Raw genomic sequence first — 13,526 nt, forward strand, 5'->3', positions numbered from 1 at the left:
CTTGGGTTTTTCTGTATGGACACAGGATTACAAGAAATTCTCATTTGCATAGAGATGGGGAGTTTATTTTTACTAGAAGCTGCATGTCAAGACTGAGAAGAAAGAGGTATTTCTTAATAATCATTAATCAACTGTATCTGAAAAGAAAAAGAAATCAATTCAGGAAATGAGATGCTAAGGAAATGAGGGGGAAAACAATCTCCCCCTACATGGACCCACCCAGTGAGCCTTGACAGCATTTCCTTGTATCCACCTGCATAAAAGTGACCAGCCCTCTACAAGTGGCAAGGAACACAAAGAGCGGAGACACAGGAGAAGCCCAGGAGCACCCCGTGAGAGGTCGTCCTTCCTCAGAGGATTTGTTCATCAACCATCCCAGCCCTCGTCCTTTACAGCTGCAGAGAGGTGATCTGCTGTCACTGTGGGTGGCCTATTATATCCCAAGTGCTGGGCATTTTGTAGAATGGGGAGGGGTATTCTGTATAGAGGCTGAACTTTCCAGTACCTTATTTTCAATAAGAAACAGGGAGAGTGGGAAAGGAGGAAGGAAGAAAGGGAAGGGGAAGGAATCTATTTTTTTTAGAAATATGATGATTTTATTTTTTATTTTATTTTATTTTTTAAATTTTATTGACGTATAGTTGATTTACAATGTTGTGTTAATTTCTGCTGTACAGCAAAGTGATTCATTTATACATATTCTTTTTCACATGCTTTTCCATTATGATTTATCACAGTATATTGAATATGGTTCCCTGTGCTATACAGTAGGGACTTGTTGTTTATCCATCCTATATATAAGTTTGCATTTGCTAGTCCCAAACTCCCAGTCCTTCCCTCCTCTCTCCCCATCCCCCTTGGCAATCACAAGTCAATTCTCTATGTCTGTGAGTCTGTTTCTCTTTCGTGGATATGTTCAATTGTGTCATATTTTAGATTCCACATGTAAGTGATATCGTATGGTATTTGTCTTTCTCTTTCTGACTTACTTCACTAAGTATGATAATCTCTAGGTGAAAGCATGTTACTGCAAATGGCATAATTTCATTCTTTTTTATGGCTGAGTAATATTCCACTGTATATATGTACCACATCTTCTTTATCCATTCATCTGTTGATGGACGTTTAGGTTGCTTCCATGTCTTGGCTATTGTGAATAGTGCTGCTATGAACATAGGGGTGCATGTATCTTTTTGAATTATAGTTTCCTCTGGATATATGCCCAGGAGTGGGATTGCTGGATCATATGGCAACTCTATTTTTAGTTTTTTGAGGAACCTCCTGTTTTCCATAGCTGCTGCACCAATTTACATTCCCATCAACAGTGTTGGAGGGTTCAAGGGAAAGGAATCTAGCATTTACTATAAACTTTTTGTTCTAGGAACTGTGCTGGGCACTTTGGAATATGTGTATTTTTAATCCTTTGGAGTATTAAATATCTTTTTAAACATAAGGAACACCACTGGTTCAGTGGGATCCGATCAGAAATGTGTTCTTTTTTGTCTGCTGTAAGGAAATCTGCTGGATCTCCAGTTGCGATCCCAGGAGGAACAGACCTGTAGGTGGGGGTGGTGCAGTGGTAAGGGGAACAGGCCACCTGCCTTCACATCCTGGCTCTGCCACTTGTTGGCCATGTACCTTGGGCAGGTTTCTCCACCTTGCTAAGTGTCAGTTCCCTCTTTGGTAAAATGGGGATAGAAACAGAACCTGCCACATAGGATGGTTGTGAGCATTAAATAAGATAATTGTGGAAAATACTTGGCATGGCACTACAGGCACGTGGCACGTATGATAAACGTTAGCTACTACTGTTACCTGAATCAGCCGAGATGTCTGGAATCGCCTCACCAAACTAAGGGGGACCTCTTTTTTCTCCACATCTTTCTCCTCTGATGCTCCCAGCAGGGGATGAACCGGCAATGCCCCACTGCTTCTGAGAGTTGTCAGAAGAAAAACTGTGCCCCCTTTTAGTCACTTGGCTCTCTAGAAGCACCTTATTTGCCTTTCGAGGGGATAGAGCTCTGGGGGACTCTATAGTCTCGCCTGTCAATGGGGTCTATTTTTCTGTTTTGTCAGAAAGAGGTTGGAAAAAGAGAAATCAAGTTCTTTAACATAATGCCTGCTCTACAGTGAGGTCTCAACCTACACCTATCCCTCACTGAGAGTGATGCTGAGTTAAGGAGAGAGAAGGAGAAATGGTTTTCTAAGCAGAGTTTGCTGTTTCTCAGAGAAGAGCCTGGGATTCCCAACGATGATCGGGGTGGGGAGAGGGGAGCGGGGACAGGTATGGCTCATGCTCTCACACGTGTGTGCCTAGAGCAGCTCTAAGTATAGTTAGGAGCGGGGGCGTCCACAGCCCCCTCAGCTGGCTTCTTATGCGTGCTGCCTCCCTCTCTTCCACTGCTGCACCCACTACGCTTATGCAACACACACCTGGCTGGGAATGAGTGCTCAGTCTGCACGTGGAGGAGGCTGGGCAGAGGCTGGTCTATTCCCATGGGTTGCCCTCTGACTTACCTTTAACGCTCAGCTCTGTTTGTGAAACATGCTAGTGCTGGAGAAAGTCGGAGAAGGAGAACTCAGCAGGCTGTGCAGTTATGCTTTGGGCACTTTTCTCAAGGTGTGTTACACGACACTATTGAAAGCCGTCCAATGAAAAGAGGCAGAGAGAAAGGCAGGAGGGGCGTGAGAACTAGAAGAGGCAGCAGGCATCTCAGGTCTGGCCCTGCCTAGAGGCTAGCGAGCTGCAAACCTGTCCCTGGTGCCTGCTGGCTCAGTGTGTGATGGAGGGGAAGCCGCCACCTTGCCATCTGGGGGTCTCTCTCTTCACTGTGGCTAATTAGTTATTAGATGCCCCGCACCTCCCTTTCCCATCTTCTCCAGAAGGTGACATCTTCACAGCTGACTTCAAAGGAATGATTTTAAGCAGATACACAGTAGGGGTTTATAACAAAAGGGTGTCGCCTATTTGGGGGGCAAACATAAAAACCAAATGTGCTTACAGCTCTATTTACAATAGCCAGGACATGGAAGCAACCTAAGTGTCCATCAACAGGTGAATGGATAAAGAAGATGCAGCACATATATACAATGGAATATTACTCAGCCATAAAAAGAAATGAAATTGAGTTATTTGTAGTGAGGTAGATGGACCTGGAGTCTGTCATACAGAGTGAAGTAAGTCAGACAGAGAAAGACAAATACCGTATGCTAACACATATATATGGAATATATATATATATATATATAAAGGTCATGAAGAACCTAGGGGCAGGATGGGAATAAAGACGCAGACCTACTAGAGAATGAACTTGACGCGGGGAAGGGGAAGGGTAAGCTGGGACGAAGTGAGAGAGTGGCATGGACATATATACACTACCAAATGTAAAATAGATAGCTAGTGGGAAGCAGCTGCATGGCACAGGGAGATCAGCTCAGTGATTTGTGACCACCTAGAGGGGTGGGATAGGGAGGGTGGGAGGGAGGGAGATGCAAGAGGGAAGACATATGGGAACATATGTATATGTATAGCTGATTCACTTTGTTATAAAGCAGAAACTAACACACCATTGTAAAGCAATTATACCCCAATAAAGATGTTAAAAAAAAAAAAGAGAGAAACAAAATGTGCTTTTATAATTTTTCAGATCTGTTGCCTAACTCCTAGGGCATATAACCAACACTGTTTTTCCTATTTAATTTATTAGAAACAATGCTTCTCACCCCTGTTGAAAAGTGAGCCGTGTTGAGTCATGAGAGTGATTTACACACTAATTTACTCCCTGGGAATTGGGAGAGCGCTGGATCAGCCTCTCTAGGGGTGGAGCGGGGGCAGGGGGGACAGGGAAGGGCTCATTCAATTGATTTTAAAAAAATCCAGAGAAGGAGACACATGCCCCAAGGTCCACAGGCTGAGGTACTGAGTCCTGTTTTCTTGGCTGCCATCTGGCCTGCCCCGTGAGGTCCACAGGGGAACTCAGTTGGGGTCTCTTTCCTTGCTTTTCACTTTTGGCTGGGAAGCTGACTTTATCCCTTCCTGTAGGACATGCAGGCACAGGGTGTTTCTCTCTGCCTCCTGGGTGTGATGCTCTTTCTGTGCTCAGTGCATGCCCGAGGTCTCAGGAGATGTCTGATTTCCATGGACATGCGCCGTATGGAGGAGAGTTTCCGAGGGATCAAAAACGCCATTGTGAGTACGGGTTTGGGGTGAAGGTGTGGGCAGGGGGGCGTGCCTCACTTTACATCTTAACGTGGAGAGCCAGTTCTTTCTCATTACCTTTGTGTCTCTGGAGAATGTGGAGTACTCACTGCTTGTGTCTGTTCTTATGTTTTCCTCCACAGCAAGCTAAGGACACCTTCCAAAATGTCACCATCCTGTCCACATCAGAGACCCTGCACAGCATTAAGGTATTGGCCTGTGTCTGCTCGTTCCTCTATTGTCATTTTTATGGTGAAGTGGCGCAGGGCTGAGGGAGAAATCCTCACCCTGTGCTCTTCTCTTTCCTAACCTCCAGTGAACTCTGATGCTCCGGCTTCTCACATGTGAACTGATGTGTGAGGGCGCACTCGCGTCTCAGCGACCTTGAACCCCATGGGAGGGTGTTCACCCAGGGAGTGATTGGGGTGCCACACGCTCAAATGGGACAGGATGTCTAGGGCTTAGGGTGACTCTGGAAGGTTTCATGGGGAAGTTGAGAAAATGAGCAGTGACTTAAAACCTGAGTAGGCTTGGGGTTAGTGGCTAAAAGAGATGGAAGGGTTTTGGGGAGAATGGGTATGCAAAATCAATGGATACATGTCAGGGGACATAGAGGCAACCAGGGGGAATTCCCTGGCATTCCAGTGGTTAGGACTCTGTGCTTTCACTGTTGAGCACGCAGGCTCAATCCCTGGTCAGGGAACTGAGATACTGCAAGCCGCGCGGCACGGCCGAAAAAAAATAAGAGACAACCAGGCTCGTGGTGTGAGGGACACGAAGGCAAGTGGAAGAGAATGAAGTGCACAAATACATTGGAGTCATTTTACCAAAAACCTTAAGCCAGGCCAAAATGGAAACTGACTAGCTGAGCCTCGGTCTTCTTTTTTTTTTTCTTTTTTGGCTGTGCCGTGCGGCCATAGGGAGTCCCTGCAGGTTTTTGAGCCAAAGACTGTATGGCCACAAAGTCTTTTAGACAGTCTGGTGATGTTCTTTACAACTGCCAGCTTGAGGCACAAAAGCAGGGAGGGGATCAGTCTACTTGTCCAGAGAGAGGTGGTGAGAGTGTGTTACAAAACTGTTGGCTTACGAGGTGATAATTCACTTTACAGAAGGGGTCACTGAGAAGCGCCTTTAAAAGTGAGCTCCTCCAGTCCTTGTAAGCATTCTAGAAAGATCCAGTTCTTTCAGGCATTTATGTGACAGAGTGTAAGGTACATCCACAAAGAGTTACTTTTTCCTTGGGCTTCTCTGCACGAGATAATTCTTCTAGGCAGTATTAGGCCTGATTTATTTATGGTAAACACATGGGTCCACTTCCTAAATACTATTCCAGCCAATGGTATAAGAGACTCAGAGGATATGATAGCTGGAAGGGACCCAAAAGGCAATTTGTTCCCAAACCATCATTTTCAAGTGACCAAATTGACATCTTGGGAGAAAGAATGACTAGTTAGTGGTTGAGCCAGGAATAGACCCCCCAAGTCTCATGCCTCTGTCTCCAGATTCTTTGTCCTCTCAAGGTCTAGAAATAGCTGATGTGGCATAAGGAAAGGGGTCAATGAGGATGCAGGTCTTTGCCATATTTCTCCCCTCCCCACCCTCTCCCTCCTTGATAAAACAAAGGTTGCAACTTTTTGCCCGGTTGGTTGAGGGAATTAGCAGGAGCAGAGGAAAAGGAGGGTTTTTGTGTTGCAAGGTGAGTTTCCACGTCAGAAAATCTGCCTGTCGGGCCAACGAGGCTTTGCTGCTTTAATGCTAATGAAGATAAGTGCACCACTGGCTGTAGCCACTTCCCTTCTCAGACTGAGCCACAAATCTCCTGCTCTGGCTCTCAGGGCTGAGTGCAAAGTGCTAGAAGGAAACTCTGCCTGGCCAGCTGCTTTAAACTGTGCCTGGGGAAGTCAGGAGCTTTCCCTTAGGGAGAGCTGCACTCTGCCCGAGGAGGATCTGCCCAGATGTGTGCATTTCGGCAGCTGTCAGTTTCCACTCTTGCACATCTCAGCTCCATCCAAGTGATCCCTGAAGTTTAAAAAGGACAGACTGGGGGCTTCCCTGGTGGCGCAGTGGTTGAGAGTCCGCCTGCCGATGCAGGGGACGCAGGTTCGGGCCCCGGTCCGGGAAGATCCCACATGCCGCGGAGCGGCTGGGCCCGTGAGCCATGGCTGCTGAGCCTGCGCGTCCGGAGCCTGTGCTCCTCAATGGGAGAGGCCACAGCAGTGAGAGGCCCGCGTACTGCTAAAAAAAAAACCCAACAAAAACAGGACAGACTGGAGGAGGGCTGAGCAGGGGGGCCAGGATAAACACAGTGTCATTACACAGGAAGGAATATGTGCCCAGCAGAGGCCTGACATGCAATAGCCATCGAATAAACACATGTTGGTGGCTAGGAGATGTTCCAGAGAGGCAGACTTCAGCACAATGTAAGGAAGTACTTTTCAAGACAGTTGCTCAGACATTGGTCCTTTCAAAAGGGAGGTGTCTGATGGAAGCGGTTAAGCCGAAGTTAGGGATGACTTGTTGGAGATGCTGTAGAGAGAATGCTAGTCTCTGACTGGGCTCCATCCCTTGTGAATATATCTCCTGGCCATGTAAAAAGAGGGTAAGAACCGCAATCTCTCCTTGGTGCCTTTGTCATAAGTAGCTTTGGTGTGGTTAAGAGGACCCTCGGAGACCAATATGAATTAAAAAAAATGACTTCTAGTGATCTCACTCCTTCTTGCTCCTACCCAAGCAGCCTGCTTTGATCTCTAAGATAGTAAGAGAAGAGGGCCTCTGGGGCTTTCCCTAATTTGTGTCTGTAGCCCTTAGATGTGTGCTGCGTGACCAAGAACCTCCTGGCATTTTACGTGGACAGGGTGTTCAAGGACCATCAGGAGCTGAGCCCCCAGATCTTGAGAAGAATCAGCAGCATTGCCAACTCTTTCCTCCACATGCAGAAGAGTCTACAGCGATGTGTGAGTCACCAGCAGCATCTGCTTTCCGTCTGCCCCAAGGAGAGCCCAGGACATGCTGGCCCCAGTCAGCGTTCCGAAATGGATCCTGGACTCAATGGAAATTCCCGGCCCTGTCGCCCACGGGGAGAGCTGTTGGGAGCCTCTTCCAGTGGTCCCTCTTTGTCCAGGGCTTCCTCCTCACCAGACCCAGTTTCCTCATGGATAATCTTCCTGTGGTGACCGACTTATATCAAAGCATCTCTTAAGTGATGCCGGGGCTGGCCTGTGAGAGAGGCATACTGAGGATGCCGGGCTTATCACAGGCATACCCCTAGTTTCTTTGTTTCTGGCCCTTTGGGGTTTCCATACCAATTCACCTCTGGGTGGTTCCCTGGTATAGCCTCTCCTAAGGATCACCTATTCATTCACTGGGATCTATTAAAGACAAACCACAGAAACAAAACCAAACCCAAACAAACCGACAAAAACTTAGACCAGGAGAAAACCTGGACTCTGGCCCCATCCCTGCTGAAGATTTCCTTTGTAACTTTGTGGCAAGTTACTTCACCTCTCCATGCCTTGGGTTCTAAAATTGTTAGAAGAGGTCATGACCCCTATTCCACTTACATTAAGATTCATTTAACCAATTATTTAATTAACTGGCCCAACATATTCATTGAGTGCCTACCTAACGCTGTACTGGGTGGTGACACACAGACTTGGAACCTACTCTCCAGGCCTTTCCAGCCCTGGGGAAGTGCAGGGTGACTCTACACGCAGACCCTACTGCCCCCTTCTGCCTAACCTGGGTTTACTCACCTGACTCTCACCTTGGGAGGAAGGAGAACTATCACTCCTCATGCGGGAGGTGGCGGTGAGAGTGAGCTGGGGTGGAAAGGTCCTCTGATGGGTGCTGTCTCTGCTTGATCACAGCAGGAGCAGAGGTTGTGTCACTGCAGGCAGGAGGCCACCAATGCAACCAGAATCATCCATGACAACTACCATCAGGTAAGGGAAAGGAAGAGGATGGGGAAGATGGAAATGGGATGTCAGAGCCTGATTGGGCAGCCTCCTCTCCATTCAAATTCATTCATTTACTCACCAGTATTTATTTATTTATCCTAACATCTTTATTGGAGTATAATTGCTTTACAATGGTGTGGTAGCTTCTGCTTTATAACAAAGTGAATCAGCTATACATATACATATGTTCCCATATGTCTTCCCTCTTGCATCTCCCTCCCTCCCACCCTCCTTATCCCACCCCTCTAGGTGGTCACAAAGCACCGAGCTGATCTCCCTGTGCCATGCAGCTGCTTCCCACTAGCTATCTATTTTACATTTGGTAGTGTATATATGTCCATGCCACTCTCTCACTTCGTCCCAGCTTACCCTTCCCCTTCCCTGTATCCTCAAGTCCATTCTCTAGTAGGTCTGTGTCTTTATTCCCGTCTTGCCCCTAGGTTCTTCATGACCATTTTTTTTTTCTTAGATTCCATATATATGTGTTAGCATACGATATTGGTTTTTCTCTTTCTGACTTACTTCACTCTGTATGACAGACTCTAGGTCCATCCACCTCACTACAAATAACTCAATTTCAGTTCTTTCTATGGCTGAGTAATATTCCATTGTATATATGTGCCACATCTTCTTTACCCATTCATCTGTTGATGGACACTTAGGTTGCTTCCATGTCCTGGCTATTGTAAATAGAGCTGCAATGAACATTGTGGCACATGACTCTTTTTGAATTATGGTTTTCTCAGGGAATATGCCCAGTAGTGGGATTGCTGGGTCGTATGGTAGTTCTATTTTTAGTTTTATAAGGAACCTCCATACTGTTCTACATAGTGACTGTATCAATTTACATTCCCACCAACAGTGCAAGAGGGTTCCCTTTTCTCCACACCCTCTCCAGCATTTATTGTTTGTAGATTTTTTGATGATGGCTCTTCTGACCAGTGTGAGATGATACCTCATTGTAGTTTTGATTTGCATTTCTCTAATGATTAATGATTACTCAGCAGTATTTATTGCGGGTCTGCCCAATTCTGTGTCTGCAAAGAGTGTGTTGGTCTTACCTCATCTGCTGGTTTCCTGGGCTCCCCTTCCCTATCATCCTTCCAGCATTTTCTTATGCCCTCACATATCAGACCTACGTTAAGTTTTGAGGGAAAGCACATACTGTTTAAGATGGGGGTGATAACAGAGGGAGCAAAGATCTCCAGAGAACTGTAAGCTGTTATACATGAAACATGCTACTTTCTGGGTGTCACTGTGGCCAGTAACTGACATCAGCATCCTGTGTGGTGACGAAGAATAGTGCTTCTCGTGTAGGTGCAGATGTTGAATGCACACCTCATGTAGAGATGGAGTTAGAAGCAGTGTTTCTTATGTGCATCATTTAGAGATTCTGTTAAAATGCAGGTTCTGGCTGGTAGGTCTGTGTTTCAACCACACTCCCAAATTATGACAATGCTTTGAATAACAAGGAGCTGGGGAGTCCATTCAGACCTCTGCTTCTTTGTGGAGAGGCTCCATAGGATAATATAACAATGGCTGAAACGCATATTGCTCTTCCTATGAGCCAGGTATTGTTCTAAGTACACTAAATGTATTAACACACTTATTCCTCACAGCAATGCTATGAGCCATTATCTGCATTTGATAACTTAGGAAAGCAAGGCACAAACAGGTTAAGTAACTTAACTAAGTTTATACTGCAGCTAAGTGATGGAGGTAGGGCTCAATCCCATGCCATCTGGCTCCACAGGACATACTTTTGGATCGTACCATCTCCTTCTATTCTGCTGAGGAAGAGCTGGAATAAGTCAGGAGACTTGGGTTCCAGTTCAGCTCTTCTACCGACCGGCTGTGTCACATTGGGTAGGACACATCCTTAGGGGTTTCAGTGCTTTAATTTGTCCAGTGGAAGCACCACCTTCTCCCTCCCCACTGCTGGGCACCTCTGGGATTGAGGCTTTCTGGGAGAACAGAAGCACTAAAGCAAACTGATGTGAACAGGAAAGTAAGCAGAACTGCCGGAGAAGCAAGTTGTTTTTTTCTGGGAAATATAGGAAAAAGAAAAACAGATGGCAAAGAATGAAGACCTTTTCATTTTGTTTATAAGTTGCTGACATGATTTAACTGCTTGTTTGTGGAAAGCAATTTAGGTCACCTATTAAGAAAATAATTTGAGGTCTGTATGCCCTGCAGATATAATGGTTGAATAAAAAGCAAACCTCATGGGGACCAGAACATGGGGAAAGTGATTTGAAAACTATGACACGGTCTAGAAAGGCAGGTTCTTATGACGATTTCCATGGTTTCAGTTGGAGGTCCGGTCTGCTGCCATTAAGTCTCTGGGAGAGCTGGACGTCTTGCTAGCCTGGATTGACAAGAATCATCAAGGAACTTCTGCTGCCTAAAGACAAGAAATCTAAGTTTGGGGGATGAACAGCCCCTGAGAGGTTTCCAGTGGGAGACAGCCAACTTTGAAGGGGAGGGAGATAGGGAAGGCTCCATTTTTATGCACATTGGGTCTTTTTGAGGAAACCTTCCTGCCCATTTGGAATTCTCTTCTTTGGGGCTGAGGTATTGTAGGGAAAAAATCTAGGTTTGAGCACATCTTACCCTGTAGCTACAAGTCTCACTGGCTCGGCCCAAGCTGTCTGATTCCACCTGAAAGTATCCAAGCAGTTTACTGTCATATTTATATGAAATATGTCTGTCAAAAGGTCCTGTGGGCCATCCTGTAGGGAGAGGGTGAGTTTCCCCCTAATTTATTGTGAACTTGTCTATCCAGTGTCTGTGATGTGATCTAAGTGGTATTCTGTAGTGCATATTGTACTGATTGATTTTTTTAATAAACTCTGTTCTTTACCAATGAGTGGAAGTGTCTTCTGATCCAGGGAGAAGGAACCATAAATGGTGACTATTAGAATTAAAAGGGCCTTAAAGAACAGAAACAGATGGGGAAACTGAGACCTAGAGAGGAATAAAAATTTACTCAGAGTCCCAAAGTGAGTTAGTGCCGAGGGTTTCAAACTGGACTCCATCCAGCACACTGTCCTCCACACAATGATCAAGAGGATGAACATAGGGCTTCTGATCATGACTCCTTCTTGCTACCACTCCATTTCTGACCTCCCTTTCTCTGTGTTTCTGTCTTTTCTCTCTGTCTCTCTGTTATTGAAATTGGGTCCCACTGCTCTACAAAATCAATACTCACAAATGTTGATAGAAAGGAAATGTGCCTTCAGTCAGAATGCTGGCAATCTGGGGAGATGGACTCAGCATCCCCCAGAAACCACCTCCAAAGATTCTGCTCGGACGTGAAAGCTTCTAAAGGGAAACAAGGAAGTAATCTCAGTTTATCACTGAGTTAGGGGGTCAGAGTCACCGCCATCCCCCACTGTGTGCAGGCTCGTCGACTCCTCCTGATTTTTCTTTAGATGCTATCTTGTTCACAAAGTTTGTTCACAAGATTACTGGAGGGGAAGCTGGGGAAGAGATCTGGTCATCTGTTGATTACCTATTCTTCATTTCTATTTCTTTGATCTACGGAAAGGATCAACAAGTTAGGCAAAGTACTGGGTGATCAAAAGATTTGAAAGGTGTGCTAGGGAGGAGATGAGTAGAGCATTCGGGTGCCTGGGTTAAGGTCGGTGACAAGACAAAGAAGACAGCTCTTTCCTGCAAAGAGCTTTTTCCTGCCCAAAGCTGCTTACATCTCTTTCTCTCTCTCATTCCTTTCTAGCTGCCTCCAACCTAGATGTCTTTTCTGACCCTAAGTTCATCCCGCATGGCTATGTATGTGGGGTTGGAGAGAGGGTGTTTCTGACAAAGGGATGGTTGTCATGGTGACAAAGCTGAATGAGTGCAGCCCAAGGCAGGGGGGATTCTCGGTAGAGGGGTTCTGGCCAAAATGGGCACTAATTTCCAGGTGGACAGTCCTCCGATGGTTAATGACAATAACAACTGGTACTTACTGAGCACCTGCACGTGCCAGATGCTGAAATAAGTGCTTTACATGTACCATCCTGGGTCACTATCTATACTGTAACGGGCTGGCTGAAGCAACTTTTCTTTATTCCTACCTGGGAAAGAGATTTCACAGAACGTGCTTTAGTGGACAGAGCAGGACCTCTGAAGTCAGACAGACCTGGTTCCAATCCTATGTGACTTTGAGCGAATTACTTAGTGTCTCTAAGTCTCAATGTCCTCTTCTGTAAAATGGAGATAATAGCACCAGTCTGCAGGGGTTGCTGTGAGTTACAAGTGAGGCGAAGTCCCTTCTAGCGCCAGCGGGGTGGGAGGCTGCACGTGTAGTGTAAAGAGTGCGAAGTCAGGAATCACAGTCTTGTTCCAAGTCTGCCATGACTTGCCCGGGACAGGTCACTACATTTCTTTGACCCTTAGTTGTCTGTAGTGTGGGTACTGACCCCTGTGCTATCATTTAAAAGCCAGAGCATTATGATGGCCTAAGAAGCCCTCATATCTGCACATACCGCCGTCCCAACTCCCTTTCCTCTTACTGTGTCCCCTACTTCTTGTCCAGGCTCAGTACCGCCCTACCACACTGGCCCACTTCGTGTTTCTCAAACATACCAGGCATGTCCTCACCTTAGGGCCTTTGGGGTTTGTGTGTATACACACGTAAGCTAAGGTAGGAGTAAAAAAACACTCCAATGTTATGCACGAATGGGATTAATAGACTATTAAGAGGAAGCAGAGTTGTTTGCGGAGGACTCAACCTTCCCAAGGAGACTTGGCTGGATGTCCATCCTGAGCCGGCTGGATGATGGTAGGACCAGTTTCATTAGAGCATTTCTCATCTTCTGTGACTCCCCAAGGTGTGCTTCCCACAGACACCTATGCGGCTTACACCTCCATCTCCTTCAGGCCTTTACTCAAAAGGTATACTATTTAAGCATTAAGACCCCATTTCCGGGGCTTCCCTGGTGGCGCAGTGGTTGAGAATCTGCCTGCCGATGCAGGGGACGCGGGCTCAATCCCTGGTCCGGGAAGATCTCACATGCCACGGAGAAACTAAGCCCGTGCGCCACAACTATGGAGCCTGTGCTCTACAGCCCATGAGCCACAGCTACTGAGCCTGTGTGCCACAGCTACTGAAGCCCATGCGCCTAGAGCCAGTGCTCCACAAGAGAAGCCACGGCAATGAGAAGGCCGTGCACCAAAGAAGAGTAGCCCACGCTCACCGCAACTAGAGAAAGCCCGTGTGCAGCAACGAAGGCCCAACTCAGCCAAAAATAAATAAATAAAATAAATAAATTTATATTAAAAAAAAGATCCCCATTTCCACCTTCAGCCCATCTTATACCCCTTTCCTGCTTCCCCAGTATCCTATTTTATTATTATCTGTTTCTCCA

General features: G+C 46.3%; 1 protein-coding gene across 1 annotated transcript; it reads left to right on the forward strand.

Annotated features, from left to right (window-relative positions):
* Nucleotides 1–288: 288 nt before the first annotated feature.
* On the forward strand, nucleotides 289–10,713 carry IL19 (interleukin 19). The gene is made up of 6 exons (XM_030872862.2): nucleotides 289–405; nucleotides 4,043–4,189; nucleotides 4,342–4,407; nucleotides 7,000–7,152; nucleotides 8,065–8,139; nucleotides 10,467–10,713. Exons 2-6 carry the CDS (start codon nucleotides 4,046–4,048, stop codon nucleotides 10,560–10,562), a joined length of 534 nt encoding a protein of 177 aa, XP_030728722.1. The 5' UTR covers nucleotides 289–405; nucleotides 4,043–4,045; the 3' UTR covers nucleotides 10,563–10,713.
* Nucleotides 10,714–13,526: the final 2,813 nt, after the last annotated feature.

This window comes from Globicephala melas, chromosome 1 (genome assembly GCF_963455315.2).
Source record: "Globicephala melas chromosome 1, mGloMel1.2, whole genome shotgun sequence".
Taxonomy (NCBI): domain Eukaryota; kingdom Metazoa; phylum Chordata; class Mammalia; order Artiodactyla; family Delphinidae; genus Globicephala; species Globicephala melas.